This window comes from Stegodyphus dumicola, chromosome X1, assembly GCF_044657685.1.
Source record: "Stegodyphus dumicola isolate Sdum_Otavi_A_Nest chromosome X1, ASM4465768v1".
NCBI lineage: Eukaryota > Metazoa > Arthropoda > Arachnida > Araneae > Eresidae > Stegodyphus > Stegodyphus dumicola.
The window spans coordinates 165,999,650-166,026,412 of record NC_140780.1 but is presented as its reverse complement, the minus strand read 5'-3'; the positions used below and the strand labels follow the sequence as shown (position 1 = coordinate 166,026,412).

Genomic DNA, 26,763 nt, shown 5'->3' with positions numbered 1-26,763 from the left:
CTTGAGTTGCGGTAGTTAATCCTCTATTTCAGCTATCTGCATAATATACTGGGAGGTTTGAAAACCTATTTTTAGTTTCTAGGTAGTGGTTTCGTTTAAAGATACGGTAGGCTCCCTGTATTCTGAGTAATCATCTGGAAGGTCTGGAAAACATTTTCTGGGTTATCAGTGTTCTTATTCTGAAAAATATTACTCTAACTGGTTCTTCTGGTGTTAAAAGAGACATTGGGCTTCGATGAGTTAAGTTAGGGGAAGTTCTCTGCATTTTTCTCAGGCATCGGTTGATAAGGTTGTTTCTGAATTTTTTGAGGAGGGTTTCTCTGAATATTCTTCCTATTCTTTTCGGAAAGTCTGCGCTGGTATTCTACACATCCAGTGTAAGAGCTGACGGTTCTAGGAAAAAAGCTCACAGGAAAACAGGCCCACAGGAATAATGCTCACAGATATAAATGCTCACAGGAAAAAAGCCCACACAGAAATATACCCACACAGAAAAAAGCTCACTTAGAAATATGCTCACACGGAAAAAAGCTCACTTAGAAATATGCTCACACGGAAAAAAGCTCACATAGATATATGCTCGCATGGAAATAAGCCCACTGTTAAATAAAATACGTAGAAATATCCTTACAGTAATCAATCAATAATTAATCGATCTGAACATCGTACACCTACTTAATTTTTAAAAGAAAAATTATTTAATCATTTGAAAAAAATTATTGGACAAATTCTCACATTAACCTTTTCAGAGGCGGTATATAAAAGAATGAAAACTATAGTAAAATTTTGCATGTACTAGGATATTTTATACCACTGCCCCTGTAAGACATTTTTATTCTTGTAAATGCCAATAGTTAGTTTTTTTTAACTCTATTTTTGCGTACTTCTGATGTGTATCTACAGGAATTGATGTTTGAATGTAATTATTTAAGTTTGTAGGCGAACAAGTTTTAGAAGACCACAGTTTCCATTCGAAGTGAGGGATCATTATGAAGCAGCTTTCGAAAAACCTTCTAAAACCACAAATCGTTACGAAAGCTTCCATTAAGGTACTAAACTCATTATTTAATTGTAGCCATCTTAGTACGTGGTTTTTATTTGACAGACTGAGAAAAAGATTTAGCCTGTCAACGTTTATTAATAGCTATTGTAAATACAGGGTGTGCTGAAGTTAAAAAAAAAAAAAAAAAAAAAAGAAAATATGAAAACTTACATTTGGTAATCGCGGATCACGTAAGAGAAACTATGATGAAATCGATGATAAAATTAGATATTTACATATATTAGATATTTACAAATATTATTTACATAAATTAGATATACATATATTTACATAAATTAGATATTACATATATTATATTCAGTAATTTTATGTATTTATAACTTTTTGAAATGTATATTTATGATTTGTATATAATAAGGTATTTTACGTAATTTAAGTAAAATAATTATTTATACTTACTTATTCTTCTAAGTGTTTAGATTATAAAATGTGTAACTGATATTTACTATTATTTTATTTCTTTAACAATTAAAATTGTAATATTTTTTCACTGAATATTCTGTTTAATTTTTCTTCCTTCCTTCTCTCCTTTTCATAATCCAAAACGGTCCATTTCTTAATCTTATATAGCAACTGAATCTACACATAAGTTATACAGTTTTTGATATATATATATATATATATATATATATATATCATAGATGTTTTGGTAATTTAAATAATTTTTCTTAGAAAAATTCAAGTAGGCGTACGATGTTCAAATCGATTAATTATTGATTGATTAATGTAAGACTATTTATAACTATTTTTTTACCAGTGGGCTTATTTCCATGTGAACATATATCTATGTGAGCTTTTTTCCGTGTGAGCATATTTCTAAGTGAGCATTTTTCCACGTGAGCTTTTTTCTATGTGGGCATATTTTTGTGTGGGCTTTTTTCCTGTGAGCATTTATACCTGTGAGTATTATTCTGTGAGCATTTTTCCTGTGAGCACTTTTTCGGTCACCGAGCTGACATGATTTAATTTGCAAAAAACAAAAGTGGGGGAATCTTCTTTCTTTAAATTACAATCTTTAGCTCTGCGATTATGTCCACATTTACAGCATCTGACTGGGTGGTAATATCGGTGCTGCGTATGCCCTTTATAGCACTGGGTTGGGCGGCGTCCAGAATTTCGATATTTTTCTATGCGAACATTAAAGCTGAAGATGTTATTAAAGTTAAATATGGCGTTTCCTTCTGGAGAATTGTCCAATTCAATAAAGTAAAGCGGTAGTTTTTCAATTAAGTCTCCTGATTTTCGCGTAAACTGCTTAACTTTCCTGACTGGAAATTTTCTGCCCGTGAGATTTTGAAAAATTTCTTCCTCAGGTATTTCAGGGATGTTTTTCAGAACTGCTTTCGTAGTTTTTTCATGATCGAATATGTACGTGTCGCCAAAGAATCAATCAATCAATCAAATACCACTTATGCCTGGCTGTTGCTGTTTTTAACGCGACGTTGCCGGCTCCATGACAAATAAGCCACAAGGGCGCATAACATAGAAATGTCAGGGCTGAGTAAAAGGAGGTCGGAAGTGGAAAGGGGGGTGACCGGTGTCACAAGGTGAAAGCTAAGCGATGATAAGTAGTGAAAACTAGGAGAGGTTCAGAAAAAGTGAGAATCTGATAAGTTATGTTCGTGATGTGTTGGTGGTAAAGGTACATGAAACATTACAGTGACAGTATTTTATTAATTAAGCATCAGATGAGTGCACATAAACTAATTTTAATACACTGTAAGATTCTCACTAGTGTATTTCTCAGTTACCGTTGAAAGTGACGATTTTTAAGAACTAGTTAGCGAATAATCGCTTAAGTTCATGTAACAAGAAACAACAAGATGGAAGGGTAACTAACCTTTCATTATTCCAATAAGATTTAACAAAACTCCGTCTTGGAGTGTACAATCAAATCCGACACTTGGGCTTGAACTTAAGAGACTAAAAATTAAACTAAAACTAAGATTAACTGCAAAAAACAAAAGTGCAGAAAGAAATATAGCTTCGGCTATATTTCTTTCTGCATTCGTTCCTGACCACTCGAACTTTCCAAGCTTCCGTTGGAAATTCTATCTCCAAAGCAACACCCATACATCCCTATTCTATGTTGCGGATTTCCCAAGCCACATTGCTCATCATCGTTGCTAGCATGTTATGCAGACGATACAGTCCTGGCTGTAAAATCGGCTAACATTAACCACGCTATCAGGAAACTCAGCTGAAATCCCTCAAATCGAGAACTGGTGCCGACGATGGAAATGAACTACGTACGGAACTACGTGAACTACGTACGGAAAAAAACATTATTTGTTATTAACATGCTTTTCCCAATCATAGGAAAAAATTCCAAACTAGATCTGAACAAAAAAAAAAAAATTATTTATACTTCCAACTATTAGGCCCATCCTAACTTACGCCTCACCTGCCTGGGCTGCGGTTACGGATAAGAACATGGTAAACTGCAAATTGTACAATCTAAATTTCTTCCTCTGATGACTAATGCACACTATTACGTGCCTAACGACCAGCTGCATAAAGACCTTAAGTTGGACTTTCTAGACAAATATCTCAAGCTAACTAATGAACGCTTTTTCACGAAAGCCCTTGAATGCGAAACTCTTCCATTATGAACACTGTTATACGAAGATCGAATGCTAAGACCCTGTGCAGCTCATATGATTGCTACAAATTTTCCTATCTAATTTATGGATATTGAAATGCTATCGGTACTTGTATATAGTGTAAATAAAGTATATAATTTATCTTATCCATCTTAATTTTCATATTATATTACTGTTTGTAAAAAAATGCTGTATAATATCCTCACCACAAATCAGGAGATGTTACCAACTCACGAGACACAGGACAGCAAATTAAGACTCCTCCAGACCAATGAGTTGAAACTTCAACACCCACGTGGCAATGGTCACGCCCCTTACTTCACCTTCAACGCTCCTTCAACCATGGCAGCAGTCAGTCAACAAATGCTGTTGCCAGGCGTCGAACGACACTACTTCAGTGAGCCGGATCGCGTCATGCAAGTTCGCATGATAATTCTGGCATATTATCATGCGAACTAGGAACTAGGATTTGACTGGTAGCTTCCGAGCGTGAAGGTGCTCGTGTTTGCTGCTAACTGCTCGCGTAGTCCTGCACTCGTAGGCACATTAAGAAGGTTTGCTTCCGTTGAACCTTGTGTTCTGGGGACTGTAAAATGTCCTTGCGTGCCCTACTAGCTTCTGAGTTTCTATACTTGGATTTGACTTGGACTTGATCTGGAAAATGTCGATTGTTCAGCAAATTGTAGATCGCTTTCATGCACTAATTTCCAGGAATGATAGCCTGACCCTCCATGAGCAAGTTGAATTGACATTCCTGAACAAATTTATGGGTATAATACATGGAACGGAACGAGAATTGGCCAGACAAGCATGCGTCCCAGTAAGCCTAACCACCCCTTCATCTTGCCATCCGGACGCCTCTGAAGCTGAGCCTATCCATTCTAATGATGTGGAATCAAGTATCGAATTGATTACCCCCCAGCCACAGTGTTAAACGGCCACTCAGTCCTGAAAAACCAGCTGAATTGGAGTTGAAAAACCAATACCATGTGCTAACTCAGCTTCCTCCCGAAAAAGCACATACCCATGGCACTGAACTGATTACTCACTCCACAGTCCAAGGCGATGTTGCAGTAAAACGTAGGATGAAACAGAAGGCTGCAAAAGCTGATGATTAATCAAAAAAACCGACTGAAATTCCCGCTACAAACCCATCTAAAGTAGCGGCCAATAGCCACGCTAATGTAACACCATCTAGTGAGATCCCCGAAAAGCCAGCTGCAACTACGTCTCATACGGAAAGCATGGTGTGGCCAATCGGAACTGCAGACGAGGTCACGTGCCCGGCTGGGCTAATAGGTGATGCTCATGATTATGAAGCTGGGAAGGACTTAGGTAAATTTACATTTCCTAAGAAAGTAGTACCAAAGCCCCGCCTATCATTATTCAACATGGCAGGTATTCATGGTCCAAATACAGAGAAATGATAAGGGAAGCAGGTATTACTCTCAAATCTGGTAATATGAAAGCGCAGGATCACTACGAATGAAAAGTAGATGACATGCAAACGCACAAAAATTTGACGGCGTTACTAAACTACAAGGGAGTAAAATATCATTCATTTATTCTGCCTGAGAATAAGAAAGTTAAGTTTGTAATACGCAGCCTGCCAATCGATACTCCACTCACGGAGATCGCGTAAGAGTTAGTTGACAGAGGCTTTCCGGTAGAAAAAGTTACACAACTTGTCAGACGCAGAAACGGTGAAATATACAATCTGCCTTTATTCTTAGTTATCCTCAGCAGAAATGGAAAGGCAAGAGGAATTTACAACATAGCGAAGTTATGTGGTCTCAATGTTAAGGTTGAAGCCTACAAAGGTAGGAAAGGACCAGTGCAGTGCTTTTGGTGTCAGGCATTTCATCATGCTCAGGCAGGATGTATGCATGACCCAAAATGCATGAAATGTGCTGATGATAATTTATCGAGAGATTGCCCCAAACCATGTGAGGAGAAATCCAAGTGCATTAATTGCCAATTAGAGCATACGAGCAACTAACTACAGGGGTTGCCCGAACTTTCCTAAAACACATTCGAAAAATCCACCCACTAAAAAGTTTAACGACAGGGTTATCACAAAAAAACTTATGCGGCTGCTGTTAGCGGACAGATTTTCAACAATAGCATACTGAATGAAGCAAGGACCATTTTCTAAGGCCTTAAAATCTTGTCGAAGCCAAAAGCATCGGAAATACTACAATTAAATTTAACTTCTAGTACTGCCACTAGCAGTTCCAACGCGCAAATTAAATCCCTACCAAATCATAGATAGTAACACCAACAGTAGCAGGCCAATTAAAATGCTAATTTGGAATGCTAACAATCTCAAGGATAAGAAGGATGAACTCGAGGATTTTATTTACGATAATGACATAGAGATATGCCTTATTTCTGAAACACATGCCAAACCGGCAGATAGGCTTAATATTCGTATTTTCAGGTCCTACCGATGTGACAGATTGCATCATAGAGGTGGAGGCGTGGTTATATATGTGCACTGTAAATATTCTTCATGTCTCATCTCCACGGATAGAAGCAAAGTTTACGAAATCGTGGTCACTTCCATAGAACTACCCAAATTTGGGGACACTTTGTTTGCCGCCATTTACAACCCGCAGACTAACAGGCTTTCAGAAGAACTTTCCAAGTGCATTATCCCAGACTCCACGAACATTATAGTAGGAGGAGACTTAAATAGCAAACACACGGACTGGGAATACCGCGGCACCGACCATAACGGCAAAGTTCTTAAGAAGTTCCTAAGTGATCATCCTGTGGGAATCTATGCACCCAATGCGCCTACGTTCAGACCACATATTACAGGGTACATTCCAAATGATATCTTAGACATTATTCTGTCGAACACTAATATTAATATAATCCTGGAAGTACATGATGATCTTAGCTCAGACCACTGCCCGGTAGTAGCGACACTGGGGGCTGCAAGTACAAGCTACCCCACTACTAAGACCTACACAGATTGGACGATGCTTCATAACGTTGTTAAGAAGCGGGCCCCTAAGCCAGAAGTACTTAAAACCCCAAATGACATCGACAGGGAAATTGACTCTCTTACTGCATGCTTTAACAACTCTTACTACGAGGCTACTAAAATCACTCAGAAGACAAATAAGCTTACTAAGTTCCCTAAATTTATTAAGGCACTCAAGACTGAAAGAAACCGGTTACGTAGAAGCTACAATACTACGAAAGCTGAGCTCAATAGAATAAGTAAAAGACTCAGAAAGGAAATACAGGATTTCGGCCAAGAAAACTGGAATGACACAATCGCTGAGTTTGAGATGGATTGTGATGCTTTTTGGCGCTTCACTAAAATGCTGAAGCGTACACACCAATGCGACAGGTCTGTAGTAACAAATAATATGGCAGTCTACTCTGATAATGATAAATGTAAGATTTTCACAAATCACTTAAAGAAGCAATTTAGTCCCAACATAACACCATGCAATAATTCGTTTGTAAAGCAATTTCAAAATGAAGTAAATGAATGGCTGAAGATGCCTACTGCACTTAATGCTAGCGGGCTTACTACTCCCAAGAAGGCTACGAAGATAGTCTCCAAACTTAATCTAAAGAAGGCCCCAGGTATTGACGGGATCACGAATCTCATGATCAGGAACTTGTCTAAAAGTGGCATCACAAGACTTACAGGCATCTTTAACGCTTTTATCACGTGTTGCTATTTCCCAGAAAGCTGGAAATGTGCGAAAATATTTTTGCTTCCCAACCCGCAACAGATATTACTAAAGTAGAAAATCACAAGCCGATTAGTCTTTTATCTAATCTTGCCGAGATATTTGAAAGGATTATTTTACAAAAATTTCAACCCTACTTTCAATTCCTATCTGATGAACAGTATGGTTTTAGAAGCGACTTGTCTACTGCGAAACAACTAATTAGACTTGTTGAGTTCATAGGATCCGCACTCCATCATAAAAGCTGCACAGCACTGCTCATGCTAGACGTAACCAAAGTATTTGACCGCGTCTGGCATGAGGGTTTAATCTACAAAGTTAATAAAATTTAATCTTCCAGAGAGCTTATCCTACTGACACATTCTTACATTACAAACAGATTCTTTACTGTGAGCTGCAGACAGAGTCATTCTGGCTACAAGATGATCTCAGCAGGGGTCCTGTTTGGGGCCAATTCTTTACTTATTCAACGCGGCGGATTTTCTAAGGGACAAATTAAATAGGAACACACTTACTCGCCTGTTATGAACACGACACAGCGGTAGCAGTTAAATCAATAAATCCTAAGAGAGCCATTAGCGTATTCCAAAATATTGTACTTGATATTGAAGAATGGTGCTCCAACTGGAGGATTTCCATTAATGCTGATAAGTGTCAAATGCTAATCGTACGCAGGAAGAAATTAAAAGTTGTTATTCAGCCACTGCACATATTCGGCCAGCGGGTACCCACAGCTGACAAGGCCAAATATCTAGGCGTTTATCTCAATCAAAGGCTCACGTGGAACACCCATATCAACTATGTAGCCAACAAGACTAAAGGTGCTGCGCAGCAACTGAATCTTCTACTTGGTAGGTGTTCTAAATTTGACTTACGCAGGAAGCGACAAATTTATCTTTCCATTTTGCGACCTATCATGTGTTACGCCTCGCCAGTTTGGGCTACTGCAAAGAGTAATGACCTGCACAAATTACAAGCTGTACAAAATAAGATCTTGCGCACCATTACAGACGCACATTTCTATATTAGAAACAAACTACTGCACGATGATTTGAAGGTAGAATACATTGATGAGTACCTCCATAGATTAAACACTAAATTTTATGATAAGGGTTTAAAATGCACAGCGAGCAATTTTAATGCTTCTTTAAACTACATATGCCTCCCAGAAGATGCCACACTAAAGCCATTTACTGCTCACAGAATGCAGGACCATAATTTCTCATTTAAGCACACACTTGCTGCATTTCTCATTGTAAATATAATTAATTTAAACTTTATTTGTTTATTTTCTGCAACTTGATATCGCTACATTTGTTTGGTTGGTTACGAATATTTCTCATCACCTCTTTGAAAAGTAGTAGTTATGTTATGATTATCTTAACTTGACTTTGCGCTTCGCGGCCAACGGGCCCTCTTTCCTACCTTGATCCGTTTCCCGGCTGGGATTTAATTGATAGTTTACACTGTGATGTTCCCTAGGAATTAAAAGAACAGAGCTTATAAAAGCCGAAAGGCTACGTAAGCATAAGCAATTCGCATTTAAGCAAGCTTACTTCTTGAATTGCTAAAGCAAAATACAAGAAAGTTCAAACTAAGAGAAAGTTAAGCTATGTACAATATTTACATTATTTAAAAATTTTGTGAAGTTTCAGAAAAGTCCGTTACAATATCCATATCAGGTGGAAAAGATCTGGTTCAGCATATGGAAGCTGCAAAGGGTCAAAGGTAGTGGTCTTAGTTAAGTAAATCATAATGAAAGGTACCAAAATAGTTCAGTTTGACAGTTCATGGATTTAGAGAAGAACCGCTCGTTAGCCTTTCTCAGTAATCTGTCTATATAATCAGTTTTTAAGTCAGAGTGAAGTTGATCATTTCTCACATAAAAGTGCGCATCTGTCATTATTCTGAGGAATCTGGACTGCACAATTTGTAGCTTACGTATATCCCTGTCTGTTGCAGTCACTCAGGCAGGAGAAGAATATGTTAGGATGGGTTGGATGGTAGACGTATAAATCAATTTCTTCTTAGCCAGATCTAATCTCTATTGTCTGCCAATGACTGGGTGTAGGTAGTTCATGACGCAGAGTACCTTTTTTCTAACATAATTAATATGATCACTCCATGTGAGATGTTCATTCAGTAGAACTCCGAGATATTTTGCCTGTTTCACAACAGGTACTGGCTCTTCGAAGAAAAGCAGGTTGTTTTTGAGAGCAGCATTTCGTTTTTTCCTTCTGGTGATCAGGAGCTGAGATTTTTGTGGATTAATGGCTACCTTCCAGCAGCGGCACCAATCTTCGATCAAGGGAATCTGTTCTTGCAGTTTACGAATTGCATGATTAATGTTAGCCGATTTGACAGCTAAAGCTATGTCACCAGCGTAACACGCTAGGATGTATGCACTGTTTGGAGGCTTGGGGAAGTCGGCCACGTAATATAAATACAAAATTGGCTCAACCGTTGAACCTTGCGGGACTCCGGTGGAAATGCGAAATTCACCTGAAGTGGCTTTTTCAACTGGAACATGAAAAGTTCGCTCCGATAGAAAGGAGGCCAAAGAATAAGAAGGAGGAGACCCTTTATATTCTTTGACACAGCGTCTAAGCCGAACCCACTTAGAGAAGCTGAATTTGGGCATGCGTGGATGTGTCTACAGCTTTACCGCTTTGTTTCCCCATTCAGGTTTCGCGCGTTCGCTCTGACTGGTCGACGCTTATCCGAAGTCGGCATAAAGCTCAAAACTTCGAACTTTATGCCAAGAGCCCTAAACCAGATTTTGGGACGTAGCACAGACTGGTTACCTGGCAACGCAGCTCGGCTTAAGCCACTTATGCCCTTTATACCGTTGTCCGAACGCAGCTTTAAATGGAGAATCTGGATTATGCTACTAGTTTCAGCTGTTCTAGGTACTCGGTTACTGATAGGCTAAGTGTATCATTTCCCATCATGTAATAATACACATACACATATTAAATAGCAAAAATCTATTTGAAAGGAAAATTATCCTTTTTGAAAGTACAGCTGTCTAGTTTAGAGGCCATCAGTAGCCGAGTAGCTAAAACCGTTGGATGCTGGTTATTCTTCCAAGCTCCTATTCCATGCAAATTGAACGTCTGCATGAACATTCTCATGATTTCTCCTCGCCTAATATGAATAACAGCCAAATTTTCCACGAAGGCATGTGTTCCCTTAGGCAGGCAGCCTATAGTTCTCGTATTTTTTACTAAAATAAATTAATGAATCAAACCCCAAGAAAGACTGTGTTTCGGAAGAATCAGCCCTATCGTTCAAATTATTTTATTTGGTTATTAAAATGTTTAGATTTTTAAAATTGTTTTTAAATTTTGGAAGAATACCATACAAAAACATAAGTACATCACATAATGATATACAAAACTTACAACTAAAATTTATTTTAATACGTTTTGTGTACTGTAAGCAATATACGGAAGTCCTTTTAATTTGACCACAAGGTTGCATTAAGCATTATGTTTATTTTTTTTTACATGTAATAGTAAAAATTAGGGCTAGCAGATTTCTATACGTTATTTATATTAAGCACGGATCATAGTTTATTGCTGAGCAGTCTTATTATTATGTGAAATAAAATATGGTTTATTTATGCATTATGATTTTAAATTATATATTTCCAATTATTATAAGTGTCTGCATTCATGAATATCTCTAAAATAATGAAAAAAAGAATCACATAAATAAGAGTAATGAAATTCTTTTTAAATTTATTTTGCTATTATTTCATAAGTATATGCTTTTGGTGTCGTAAGTGAAACGTGTATTCAAACCGGCACTTTTTGGCCTCTCAAAACTTCATATGTCGAAAGGAGATTTTCTGCAGTGTACCTTTTAGCACCGTGCGATACACAAGACAGGTAAGTGACTTAATTGCGGCAAAATATTCAAGAACTATCTACCTGGAGACGTATGTCTTCATTCCACAAAACAGCATGCAGTCAGCCTGCTTATCAGGAGAGAATCAAGCCTGGATCGAAAGGTCAGTGTTTCTCATTCGTGCTCTGATGTTCTTAACTCTATACATAAGTGCAGAGTTAAGAGCTTGCTTCGTAATGCTGCATCCAGGTATTATTTTCTGAACTTTCAATCCTATTTACCCGCACTTACTTATGTAACCACATCAAGACCTGAATTTTTCGATTTACTTGATTAGTTGATAACTGCTTAAGAATGAGAAGAAGGTAAAATCCATCTCTTTTACTCACTTCTCCTGCCACCAGTTTTGAACTGACGCCAAAACGCCTGAACCACTAAAAATATTTCGATTGCCAGAAAAACTTTGCAATAATATTCTAAATAAATTTGTTTTAATTTATTTTTTTAAATTTTATTAGCTGTAAAAGCTATCTTTAATTTCAAATTCTTAATGGTGTTTTGGAATCAAAGGCTTTGGGAATTGAAAAATATATTCTAAAGAAATTACATATCAAAACCCAAACTGACTACAGCCAATTAAAAAGTGTCAGCACATCATTTACATCTTTTGTTCCCCGCCTCCACTTAATACTGAGCTCTGCATAGCAACTAACTCAAAGCATACGACTGGTGCATGCTGAAAGAAGGGATGCCTTCGTGGAGGGGTTTTGTAAGGGAAATATGGACCGCATTTATATTAAACATAAGGAAAGCCATAAATATCCCGTGCACACATCCTTGTTCACTAAGGTTTGAACCCGCTTCGAAATACCAGTGTTCAACGGTGTTACCTACTCGACATTGGTAGCGCTGACTGTCGGTGATTTTTGAGAAAATCTCGTTTGCTACATACCTAACAGCAGTTAATGAAGTCGTAAAATAGTATAGTCCTGTTTCCCATATCCGTTTACCAGTTTAATAAAAAAATGGTTTTGTAAAAATTATAGGCAATTTAAAAGTTACAAAACTTGCATTAAGGAAGAACAGGCTGTTACATGATAAAATACAAGCAACCAAAATGCACGCAACATTGCTTTCTCACCGCAATGCCAAATTTGAACACAAATACCTAATCGCAGTTTAGACCAAACTAAAATCGCGATCTACTTGCGAACAACATACTGTCCTCAAAGATGCGGCACATAAGTATGAAAAAACTGTCCGAAAATTTGAACTCGTGCAACTTTGAAGCCCAAAATTATAACTAACTTCTAGTGGGTATATGACTGTTTAATGAACTATGTCCATGCAACTTTAAAGCCAAAAGCAACTAAAATAATTGATGTAGGGAAGGAGGCGGTAAATTTAATTTTATCTTGAAATTGGTGCAATATCTCTATAACAACAGTAGCTTAATTCATCCCTGAGCTTCGCCTGGACAAAATCACATAAGCAGAAAAAAATATGCAACAATGATTGCATTTTATCACACATGGAGAATATTTTTTGTAAACTACAGAGGTATTTCAGTATATAAGTTACGACATTTTCACTTATTAAGTTCATTAATGAATTTTCAAATGGAATACATAAAATTGCATTTATGCATGCAAAGAACATTTATTCAAATGGAACGTTTTACTTATTTGAAGAAAAATATACAACGCTTTACGAGCAATAAGTTTGATGGTGTTATGTTTCGAAAGCATGTTACGCAGCAAATAGTTATAAAATTACAAAGCAATTAAAAGCGCCCCAAAATTATAAAGTAAATAATTTTTAGGCCAAAAATTTTAAATCAAACAAGGTAAATGTGCGACAATTGACACAAATACAAATCAAAGTGACTTGTTGTATATTATAAAACTAGATGCTATCTATTAAATTTTCAAATACATCAGCTGGGAGCAAAGACCATACATATCAGTATACAATTCCGTTAATGCAAATTTAAGAATCCTGAAAAGGCACAAAAAGCAGCTAATTCTCTTCGAATGCGACCTCACACGTGCTCGATTGGATTAAGGTGTGCTGGCTCAGCTAATAAATCCATTAACAGAATATTTTGCTTGTGGAAATACTGAATGCCCAATGAAATGTTATCATAAATGTTATCATCTGTTAAAGGTAGCAAATGTTCTTAAACAGGATTGTTGATATACGTTTGAGTCGTTAAAAATCTCTCAAGAGTCGGCAGAACCATCACCAAGGTAGGACGTCGTTTCGTCGTGCTCCTGGATTATTCTCATTTTTCAGCGGAAGTCTAAGTCCCAGGGGACAATTTTATATCAATTTGTGCGTGAATATCTACTGCATCGATTGCTGTATTGAATAAGTGTGTGTGATTGGTATTTCCCAAGAAAAAAGTGTTTTTGTGTGAATAACAAAGAAATCTAGGTTGCCACAAAGTACGGTGTGTGTATGCCGCAGCTCCGACGGTAGGGTTCCGCCTGCCTGCCACGTGGTTCCCATAGTAGGCATAGCAAATTGGGATAGGTTTTTATAAGTCCAAAATTGGTGAATTGTTTTTAAAAATTCAATATCTCAGGATCTACTGCACCTAGCATTACAGGATCTTCATATCAAAGGTATGTTTACCTTTTTATTTGAATCGCAACCCTCTAATTGCAATATTTTCAAAAATAGATTGGTCAGCCTAATAACATTTTGTGCCAACTTATAATATCGTCTCTTTCAACATCCCAGTTGAGTTCATGTCTTTACGATTTCTCTAAATTATTTTGAAGCGCCAAGTGTCGGTCCTTCAGGTTAGGACCTTATTGTACCTATACAAAAGCAGTATTTAAGAGTCTTATTTTTGAACGACTCTATTGTATTTCAATCGAGATACGTTTCGACGTCGAGGGATATTTCGACGACTTCTTACTACATTTCGACAGTCCTACTAATTACTGTTAAAAGCTCTTTATATGAGTGTTCAGTGTGTTTTTTGTGAGAAATTGTATTTTGTACACTGTATACTTTCATTTTGCATACTGTAATGTTTCAATTATCTGTTTTTACTGCTTTTTAACTAACTTGTTTATTAGTTATAGCACTTTTTAACTCATAATGTTTTACAGTTTACTTTAAGTTTTATTTACGGTTTTTCTTGTAATGTTTCTGTTTTAATTTCATATGTATGTTTTATTTACTGTAATTCCTTGGTCCTGGGTGTAAAGGGATACCTTCTGCTCACATACTTTACCTTTAGTAAGAAACCTTTGTCAAACATTCTAACTAAGTGTCTCACTGCAATAGTGTCAATTGCATATTAAGGATAAATCTTTCAAAGTATGTACCGTCAATCAGTGTTTCCAACTGATGGTGATCCTACACACTCACAAAATATATTAGACGCTTCAAAGCTACTGGTCTCTGATCTGCCCTACGCAGAAAAGATTTCTACTTTGTGCGATGATATAAGGCAGGTCGCAACAACAAATAAACGCACTAAATACTTACTGCCTACTGCCAACAGATCTTCGTGCTAGACTCTTAGACTCCCTGGCCGCACTCCAGACGCTGGCCTTAGAGGGTCCGGATTATACAGTCAAGCCTGCTAAGATCGATATAGGAGTAAATACTTCAACTGTGCTTTGCTGTGAATTAGTTCATCCTCAGTCTTTCTCTTCCCCTGCCCAACAGTCACACAATTTGCGGGTACCACCATCCTTGCCAACTGTCTCACAACCGACGTTTGCGGAGGTTCTACGAAATATCAGCAAACCAAGCGTAGTGATCAAATCAGTCGTTTCGTCGTGCGGTTGTCAAAGTCTAAAAAATCTACTGAAGAACTCAGAAGAGAACTACAAAATAAAGTTCCCTTGGCAGAAATACCAATTACTGTCCAAGTCCAAAAAATTCAGCCAACTCCACAAGGAGGATTGGAGGTATTTTGCCAAACTTCAGACGAGATTAATCAACTACAAGAACATCTGCAAAAAGCAGACATAGACGTAGAGGTCTAAAAACGACAACGACGACGCCCTAGGATAGCTATACATAATGTCCCAGACAACACAAAACCAGAAGAGCTCATCTCAGAACTTAGTTCAACATCAGGAACATCGGCCCACCAATACAAGCCACTCTTCCGATTACGAGAAAGACGTCCTAAAAGAGTTAAGTGGGTCATTGAATGTACGAACGAAGGTTTCGCAGCAGCCATTAATATCAGGCGTATTTTTACAGCCTGGCAATCTCACGGAATCACAGAATTCTTTGGTGTTAAGAGATTCTATCGCTGCCAAAAATTTGGGCACAGCCAAGACATGTGCAAATCCGATAAGATCTTCTGTGGCTTCTGTTCCGGCTCACATGCAACTAAAGAATGTACAGCAGAACATCCCTCCTGTATCAATTGTGGAGATTCAAACTGCAGATTCGGAACACGACTCAACTTCCAACATCCAGCCTATGCAACCGAATGTGCTATCTACCAACGGGCAGTCGATACAATCCGACGAACAACAGAATATTAGAGAAATAAGAGAGATATCTTTCTGTAATACTTCTGCAAGTCCGCAAACAACAAACCCCATTACCTCCTTGAATGTCATTAACTTAAAATCATCAGCTCAACACACACCCATAAAATGTTTGCAAATAAATCTTCAGCGAGCGCGTGCCGCAACGTCCAAAACGGCACACTACGCTACAGAGAAATGATTGATATAATAATTGGTCAAGAACCATACCACAGACACGGCAAAATTGTGGGTTTTCCGCTTCAATGGACAACATTTCAAAAAGAGGATTCAACACAACCGCCTCGAGCTTTTATTACAATCTGCAACCAGGCATGGACACCGATTGTGCTTGCTTTAGAGAGTAATTTTGTGGCTGTCTTACTGGAAATACTTAATCAGACAATAGCGTTAGTATCCATCTACTCCCCTCCTACAGAAGAAGCGGACCATACCATAATACGCATCCAACAGCTAATGCAATCTCATCGTATAGCAAAAATGCTCCTTGCTGGCGATTATAATGCCCATAGCACCACATGGGGCTACGCTGATACGACACCTAAAGGGCGTCATTTCGAAGACTTTTTCTCAAGCAACAACTTTGTAATTCATAATCAAATAGATGCGCCGCCGACCTTTGATAGGCTCCACTCTCGTGGTTGGCCAGACCTCACAGTTACTAGTCATCAAATGGCAAATTTAATACGTGATTGGACAGTAGTTGAGGGACAGAGTCTATCGGATCATAACTATATACGCTATAGTATAGCAAGCAGCACTGCAACTAACATCATCCAAAGATACAACCTACCAGGGCGGAAGGTCCGCACTTTCACTTCTATTGTTAGTAACAGACTAACACCTTTCGTTAATCCAATAAGACATGCTGTAAGTAGAGAGACCCTCCAAAATATTACGAAAGACATTCCATTAACAATACAACAAGTGTGTGATGAACATCTCGCAAAACGTACTACAAAAAGAATTACCGCACTCCATTGGTGGAATGGTACACTGCGTACTCAACAGCAAAAATGTCGTGCTCTGCGCCGACGCCTCAAACAAGAACGTAGGCAGCAACTAAAATCCACAACACTAATGATCTACCAACAAGAGCGAGCGTATTACAAACGCATGATCTTAGATGCAAAAATTAGCAGCTGGAGAAAGTTTTGTACAGAAACAACCACCACCTATGGACTCCACCACAGGATTGCGGCAGGAAAACGTTTTAAACCAGCCACCTTACATATATTGCCAACACCCAATAGTACTGGCCAATATACAGAAGATACAATAAAGGCAATCATGTAAGCAGTCTTCAGCACAGACAATCCGCAAGAAGACACATTAGAACAGACCACAATCAGGAACCAGCCCTCAGAAATTGCTACATCAAATGATCCTTACTTCACAATCAGGGAGATTCAACAAGTGCTGCGCCAGCTTCCCCAGCGCAAAGCACCAGGACCGGATGGTATTGACAACCGAATTATTAAAGCAATTATAAGCACTAATGTAACTATATTTCAATCACTCTTCAATAAGCTCCTGCAAACGGGGACATTCCCTAACAGCTTCAAAATTGGGCAAGTGGTCTTATTTTTGAAAAAGAATAAAGATCCAACGTCTCCAGAGTCGTACCGTCCAATATGTCTACTTTCAGCTTTGGGGAAGGTTTATGAAAAGCTGATCATGACAAGATTGCGGCATCATCTATATGTTACGAAATACTTAAGCCCAATACAATATGGGTTTAGTACAGGACAATCTACTTTGCATGTGCTTACAGAAGTTAAGAATCAAATCCTAGAAAATAAGTCTGCTGGCTATCACACAGCGTTTATTTCCATCGACTTAAAAAGCGCTTTTGACACGCTGTGGTGGCCAGCGGTTCTTCAAGCCCTGCGCCTAAGTAAATGCCCAAGAAATATCTATCTTACTTTGGAACACTACCTTTCTGACCGATTGCTAATAGTACCCCATAATAGTGGTATGGTAGTGCAAAATCAAAATCAAGGATGCCCGCAAGGCTCGTGTGCTGGGCCTTTTCTTTGGAATATAACATTCAATGGTATATTAACCAATGCGTGGCCAGAGCACACGCGCATCATTGCGTATGCCGATGATACTGCACTCATCGTTCAGGGTAGAACAAGAGAACAACTTCAGACCAACGCCCAAGAATCATGCTCGCTATTTCATCAGAGATGTGCAGAAATTAAACTCAAGATATCTGAAGCAAAGTCACAAATACTTCTAGTTCCCAAAAAGGGAGGTACGCTCGCAAGACAGCCAAAAATAACTTTGAATAATCATCGACTTCGAATTGTTAAAGAACTGAAATACCTAGGAATAGTATTTGATATCAAACTAAATTGGATACCACATATTATGGAACTGAAGAAGACGCTGGGAATAGCTCAGCAACTCAGCAAGTTTATGAAAGGTCACGAATGGGGCCTTAACCCGTACATACAGAAGGTACTGTATAAAACAGTAATTGAAAAAATTGTTACATACGGGGCGGCAGTTTGGTCATGACCTATGCAAGGTCGCAAGATAAAACATCTCTTAAGCATACAACGACCGTTCTTACTGAATATTACCAAGGCATTTCGTACTTCCCCAACTAAAGCACTATGTGTATTGACCGGTCTGCCACCGTTGCATCTTAGTGTGGAAAAAGAAGCGACTTATCAAGCAGTCGCCCAATTAGGCCAACCAGCAACCCTCCATGAGGATAATTATTTCCCAGCGGAATATGAGAAGAAGTTGATACGGCTATGTGATCATCCAGCGAAACAGGGAAAAGGGGTGAACATTAATCTCAAGCAAAATACCAACATAACGGATGCTGATTTAGTATATTATACAGATGGCTCCCAAATAGATGATAACACAGGCTGTGCCTACATAGCCCTGCGAAACCTGGACACGCTAACACTTTGGAAAGGTCACCAATAATAGTGTGTTCCAGAGTGAGGTGTTAGCAATTGACCGGGCACTAACCCACATCATACAGGAGCAACATAATGGAGCTTCATATTTCCAGATAGCTTATCGTGTCTGCATGCACTTTTAAATCCAGTGCACTGTTCCCCGCTCATAGCAGACATACAGTCGAAATTACATGACAACAGTCATTTAAACGTAAAGCTGCAATGGATAAAGGCCCATGCTGGCCAAACAGGAAACGAGCTGGCGGATCAGCTAGCCAAAGAAGCGGCGCAAAACATAAATGCTGAACAAATTAAGATACCTTGGCCAATTTCCTGGCTAAAGAAAAATCTTACGCAAAAAATCAAATACCTGTGGCAGGAAGAGTGGAACTCTGACGACACAGGACGTCGTGTTTATTATCATATTCCCACAGTAACTTATGATCGCCTCATAATACATGCTCAACTTGTACGGTATATAACGGGATATGGTCCTTTTCCTGTATATTTTGAAAGGTTTGGCATTACAAATACGGCACAGTGCATTTGCGGTGAATTGGGCGCACCCGAACATTATGTAGCTAACTGCCCACTAACAACTGATTTGCACCTGCCGATCCCGCCAACGAATGAACAAGCATTTAGCAGGTTCATGATTAATAACAAGCATGCAGTACGAAAGATTAACAAAATTGTTAATAAACTTATGGACCTCGGCACTGACCTGTGTCAAATCTAATTTTATATATGTCTCTAAAGTATATCATAAAATAAACTATTTTGAACTGTGCTAAAACTAATGCAAATAAAAACTAAGAATTATCCCTTTATGTGGACTTCCTCGACTACATTTATACTGAATAATTATTTTAGTACAGTAATCGTTTTGTATCAGAGAAATTGTGTATAGTATTAATTTATTGTATCATAGTTTTGAAACATTGTAATAAAGTAATCGTATCGATGATCGTATAGATGATAAGGTTATTACTTTTAATGTTTACCTAACTAGTATAATTGATAGCGGAATAGTTCTGTTACTAAATAGAGTAATCATATTGAATAAAAGTAATTGTATTGTTTTATAGCATCATTGTGTTAACTGGTATGGTATGATTAATCATTGTACTTAGTAAATGCATAGAATCACTGTACTAAATTATTATATTTTAGTAATCACAAAGAATCATTCTATTGAATCACTGAATTGTAATCAACAAATAAAGTGCAAGTAATACTGTACTGTACATATTTAACAATTGATTTCTTTACAAGTAAATGTAACATCAATACTATAATAGGTACTTAAATGACTATACCCATATATTTAAATGTTATTAATAACATATATAGTATTACTACAAATCTAAATATATATATTAAATCACTGAATACTTGTATCGTAATCCTTATACTTCAGTCACTGCATATAATTATTGCTTTGGTACATGGTCTAAAGAAGCAGTATATATCACTGTATTGCATCATTACATTATTTATAATATTCAATGTGCAAGGTAAAACTGTACAGTGCATAATTTATAATTAACTGCTTTAAGTAACATGTAGTATCATTGCTGTAATGATTAATTAATGGTGTAATTTAAATGTTTGTGTCACTTGAGTAGTGAGGTTTATAATATAAATGGTATTTTTATTAATTTGAGCAATAATATTGAAATTTTGAATAATTATATAGATTTTTGTTCTAATAAGCGCATAGAATTGTTGTATTGAATCATTGCATTTGAATAATCGTATAGAATCATAATATTGAATTATTCATGAGTAATCGTACGGAATCATTGTATTGAATTATTTATTTGTATAGTATTTCCAATGTGCAAGTAAAATTGTACTGTACATATCTTATTTTTGAATTGCTTGCTAGTAATATGTAACATCATTTCAGTAATAAGCACCTGTATGAAAAAAATATTATTTTGATGTCAACATGGCATATATGATTAATAATATGAATAGTATTATCATTAATTTAAGTAATAGTATTGAATCATTGTATATTTATAGTGAATCATTGTTCTAATATTCGCATATAATCATTGTTTTGAATCACTGCATTTTAGAAATTGTAAAGAATTAATGTTTTTATAGTGTATTTATAGTCTAAGTGCAATTATTCATTTAACTGTATTAATATCCAATTTTAATATAATAACTGTGTCTTTAGTAGTAAGCTGTAATATAAAAGTTAACAATGACATTCAGAATATTAGAGACATATGTGAGATCTAAGTATTTTTATACTTCTCCACTATAAATTTTTTAAGTTAGCAATGTATCAAATATAAGCATTTGTATGTTCTTGGGTTTTTGTATACTGAGTTTAAATGTTGAATTTTGCATTAGTAAATTCATGTTGACAATGTCATCACTTATCAGTCACAACAGTATAATATAATCATTATGTATGATATATCTTCTTTATGTATTGAATTGTAAACTTTATATGTAACTTGCTAAAATTACTTGCTAGGGTATTGAATTGTAATCTTATGTGTCACTTGCTAAAGTTTTGTTCATAAGTACTGTGTTCACACAGATGTAACCATTTTTAATATCTATGTTTTGTAACACTAATCAATGTGCCCTATGAGTGGATCTCGTGTGGCTCTAACATGAGTCAGCTTTAGATAAGGGTGGACGTGGCGCTAGACCAATTAACCATAATGGTAAAGGGGTGGTGCCCACGTCCTCCGTCACTAAACTAAACTAAAAATCTCTCAAGAAATAAATAAGGCCTAATAAAGGCATGTGTCTAAACTGATTCCTGCTCAAATGAAAAGGGATACTGCCACCTAAGTAAATGCTCTGTTTAAAAATGTTCAGCTGTCTTTTTTTCTCTCTCCAGGTCATAACATGACAGGAATCACATTGTAAAGAGTACGTAAATGAATTTGTGATGAATTGAATTCCATTGCCGTATTCTTCGCGTAACGTGCTCTGTCGCTCACCTCTTCGTTGTGTTTTCTGTAAAGGAATTAGTGGAAAGCATCAGCGAGTGTATTCTCTGCAAAGGAATTATGGGAAAACATCAGCGAGTCTTGTGACAAACAGTCAGTGCATGCGTTGTTTTCTCTGCGCAGTAGCAGAAAATATTTTTCCTTCTTGTGGCTAATAAACGATCTTCAGCAAAGCTGAGAGCCCGTCATGCTTTCTCACTTTCTATCCGAAAAGGGCAGAAATGGTCTTCAAAACGAAGTTATCAGCGGTATGCATCCTGGACTGGTCGGCTCTGGCTTCTACATAGTAGACCTATTTCAACACAAGCATTTGTGAGCCCTTTTCAACAAGCTAACGTTTAAATTTGGAATTTAAAAAAAAAAAAAAAAAAATCGGCAGTCTAATCAGGCCTACAAAAGTACACTGGTAAAATTTTGTAGATAGAATTTCCGCTTTAATTTTGTGGATGTCCCCGAGGCGGGCTCACTGAATGAATGGAGCTTCGGAAAGAGCGCTGAAGCGAACATTGCTGGAAACAGTATAATAAAGTAAAAGATTTTTCCTATGATTAAAAATACTAAATTCTGATTACCGTAGCAGATTTGGCATTACCCAAGGTGCACCACGGTAAGGCCTACTACTGAGCCCCCTTAAAAAAAGGACTTCTTGGTTATATGATAAATCCATGCGTATAAATGAAAAAGGAAACCCTTTCCAAACCATTTGCAAGTCAATTAAAAATCAGACAACATAAACTAATATTATATAGACAATTAAGAAAATATAAACTATAAAATAAAATAAAATAAACATTTACAACTCAAAACTATCAAAATGTAGAGCTAACAAACCTTCTTTCAACGTAAACGAGAGAAAAAAGAGAAATACTCTAGCGAAAATCAAAGAGCTAACTAATAAAATTAACCCTGGCCTTAAGAAAAACACCCTAACAATTCCTTAGTTGATAACCAAACCTTCCCCCCCATACAAAAAGCAGCAAAAGGAAAACAGGAAGTGAAACATAGCTCTGAATTCATCTTTCTGTTTTGAATGGGCTCACCGAAGAAAATTCTGCAGTGAAACAGCGATACAGCTCTGGTGTTTCAGTGAGCCCACTCTGGGCACACCAGATGTTTGTCGTACGATTTTAGGCAAAATTTAAGGTTAAATTTTAATTATAGAATAAATATTTAATAATACGCATTACAGAATAAAAAGATGAGCACACAGCCAAGAAAATAACATAGAAATTTCTTTTCAAACAATTCCTTTTATACCCCTAAAAAAAAATTTTTTTTTGATTATTTCTTAGAAACAATGAGGCTCTTTAAAAACTTAACATGGCTGAAATGCATGTGCTGGTTTGTGCTAGTATTAATAAAGAAGGTTAAAAGTAGCCTTTAGTAATCTAAAAAGCTTCCTTTCAATTTTTCTGTGTGTACAGAGTGAATTTTTTGGCTGTTTGGTGTTCTGGAAAACAATTTCTCTGGAATATCATCTGCAATATTCTGCAGCCAAATTTCAACAAACACATATGCTTTTCTGGAATATGCCCGTAAGTATACGTAACAATAAAATATCGTCATACACTCCTGCGTTTAGATTTAATTACCAATGTCTGCTGAACAATTAGTGGTACTTTTCCATCTTACGATTTTTTTTATTACTTTTGTCATTTACCTCCTTTGTAAATTTTATTTGAGGTCTTTGTATACTTCCGCATAAAAATGTAAAATAAAAGGAAGGTAGCATATGTACTTGCGAACAACTTTTCTTTTTCTTTTTCTTTTTTTTTTTTTTTTTTTTTTTTTTTTTTTTTTTTTTTTTTTAAGTACGAATAAAAGTAAAGAAATTAAACTTGCAGGCAAATACATTAAACAAATCTTAGCAGTGCTCTGTTACATAAATTTAGCAATCAGTGCTATATCTTAACTATATAAACAGGTGCATTGATGTTAAGAAAATTTGGCGCCAAGCTCCCATTAGAAATATTACGGCCCATAGTTTATCATTAACAAATGATTTTCGATCAAAAATAAATGCAGTTTTATCAGATCCGATAACAATGTTGGTTATATTCTGGTCGTTAACAAACATTAAAGTTTCTGTGTAATAGTCGGCATATTTCTGCTGGACGGGCGGCATTCAGTACATCTTTATTACATCATGCAGCTTAAAAGCCTCGACCCCTGATCTTAACAGAATGCTTTGACTGCATACTTCAGAAGAAGAACAAATATTTTTAAATATACAAGTGAATTTTATTAATGTCCATTTGATGTTCATGTAATAGGAAATATTTTAAAATTCCCCTCAACAATAAACATTAGCATTACTGAGTCTCCAGGATTATTTATCATTTAGAAGTATCCTTCTAATCAGCGCAAAAGTTATATTAGCTTACATATTAAACTATTTAAATGCGTCAAACAATTTTACTTGAAATGTAGTCTGGAAGAACATTTCCTGAGGACAGTGTTAAAATTCTCCCAGCAATAAACTTTAGCATTTTTATTTATAGTATTTCATTATCTTTCTTATCAACACAAAAGTATTGCCGCTTTAGTTTAGATATTTATACATTTTGCCACAATTCTCAGTTAATAGTGAAAATTGCATTTTGAATTTATTTCTAAGACTACTTAACTGATTTCTGGAAAAAAAAAAACTTACACACAGAATTCTGACGACATAAATAATATAACTTTAAAGCATTTCAAGACGATGGCTGGAAGGCGTCATACGCAAATGACATATTGCAAGAATGTTCAAGTGAATTGCTCAAGAATTGCAATGAATGTAGTAAAACTTACACTTGTATTATCTTAATAAATAATAAATATTACAAAATGGCATTTTAAAAGTAATTACTCTTTTTACTATCTTATTATGGTATACTTAAATATCACATAATCATAAATATTTTTTGTAATTGTAAAAATTAGTTTTTGTACCTTGGAGGAAAAATGATGAACGATGCCTAAGTTTTCTCTCTTCTATTTCTGATCCGCATTTCGAAATAATTAGAAAATTCAAAGTTACAATTATTTTTAAATATTTAGCTGTTTCGGGAATTAGAAGTCCGTAATTTAAAGGGATGGGCAGCCAGTTAAAAGAAAGAAACATTATGAAGTCAAGAGGATTAAATAAATTAGTATAACTAAGTAAAGAATGGAATTTTAATATAGACATAATAACCTATATTGGAATTAAAAGTCCTACAAAATCAGCCTTATTTCAAGTAGAATATATATTAAACGTTTTTAGACTAAAATAATTTCATGCAGATTGAGTTAAGATTTAAAAAGAAAAACTTACAGCTTCATTTTGCTTCTTTTAAATGCAGAAAACGCTTGAAACTTATTTCAAAAGATATTGTTTCGTTCGGCTGAGTATCTGAATCTTGAAAATTAATAGAAGTTTCACATTTGCAGATCGGTCTTTTGAACTGCAGTTCCTGGTTTATTCAGAATCCTTTACTAAAGCAAATAATTTCATTATTAGCAAAAGAATGCAGAGCACATTCACGAATTCAAACTGCATTAAATACGAAAGCAAACACAACACAATTTTAATGTTAAAGATTAAAATTAATAAAAACGTTGAAAAATCGAATAAAAACGTTGCAGTTTTCACACGTTTTTTCGCAATTCTTTTAATTCTGATCCTTCAATACAATCCTTTGATATTGGCTGAAACTTTCACACACAGTTCTCTAATTTCTTTCTAAGATCTTACACAAAGCATATTGAAACATTCGACATCCAGTTCACTTAGTTGCTAAATGTTCTGTTTACTCAGTCCCCGAAACTAAAAGGAGTTCTTTCTTTACAATCAGTAGTATGCTTTTATATATTGAAAGTGTATTTCGATTTCAAATCTTTCTGCTGTCTTTGATAACAAATTGGAGAAAAGAAACTTCTTCGGTTGTTCGTTATTTTAACACTAGAAAATTTCCAGTTTTCGTTTAAAAAAGTATTTCTCGTAAATGATGAATTCAAAAACTGAATTTTCGTTTGAGTAACGAATAGATATTTTCGATTTCGTATAGATTAATATTGATCGCAGTATTACAAACTATGCGTCAACAGAAAGCCTTTCCGTAGAAACTGAGAGCTCGGTGTTCAGTCTAGTGACTGTGATAATCAGTTCGATAGATTAAGTCCGAATTCTTCAAAATTTCTTTGCAAACTCGCTGCTTGGAAAAATAAACAAACATAGTTAACCCACTGACATAGGAGTCGTCTTCTGGGTCTGGGTTGTAAACTGTAAGTAATGCTGGGAAAGGATCCACGTATTTAATATACGCGCTTGGAGAGACGTCTAAATGGTTCTGCTTCGCCCAACAGCCGACTGTTTATAGACCATCTGAAAGACGGGAGTTATCTCTATGTGAGGGATAGGTTTGGGCTTCAAAGATACGTTCCACCCTCTCTCTCCCGCTCTCGACCCTCAGGGAGACTATTTTAAGGTCCCTGACACTTCTTTACGTTTTACTCACTCCTTCCGCCAATCACTGTCACGTGTTATAATTTTGACATGAACGATTTTCTGTACAGTATTTCGAAGTTGATATTTACAGATATAGGTCGTTGTTTTTAAAGGATATATTCTTTTAAATGTAAATACAAGATAAAAATAAGAAACAGTTATTCTCGAATGCACTTAATTCTAGCTATTGCCATGTAATTTTCGAAGCGAAATATTTTATTTTATTTAGGAATTTAAATTTTAATTGATTTGGTAAAATAGTTTTTGTAACTGGTGTGCTTCTCCCCTTGAATATCTGCAAAAATTATATTGTTTGAGAAAATGCATCCTGTAATGACGACCTATTCCTGGAAAAAATAGTAATTTTATAGTAAGATAAAACAGATTCAGTATTTTTTTGAAAACAATGCAGGTATCGAAATTAGTATGACCACCTCTAGTATTTTCGTACTCGATTTTCTAGTACTATTTATAAATTTTTAATGTTCTAGAACACTTACTAACAAATCTAGTGCGTTCTTCTTTTTCCAGTGTCAATAATGTTCATGACTACAACATGACAGTCAAACTCATTTTTCTTTCCTGTCACATCACATTCAATAACATAAGCATGATTTCTTG

General features: G+C 36.1%; 1 protein-coding gene across 1 annotated transcript in view; it reads right to left on the bottom strand.

Moving 5' to 3' along the window:
• Positions 1–26,062, bottom strand: part of LOC118188338 (uncharacterized) — a 250,162-nt gene extending 224,100 nt beyond the window's left edge. The window contains exon 1 of the mRNA XM_085807424.1: positions 24,970–26,062. Within this exon, the coding sequence (XP_085663550.1) occupies positions 24,970–24,977 (8 nt within the window). The 5' untranslated portion in view covers positions 24,978–26,062. The remainder of the gene's footprint in view (positions 1–24,969) is intronic.
• Between the last annotated feature and the right edge of the window lie 701 nt (positions 26,063–26,763).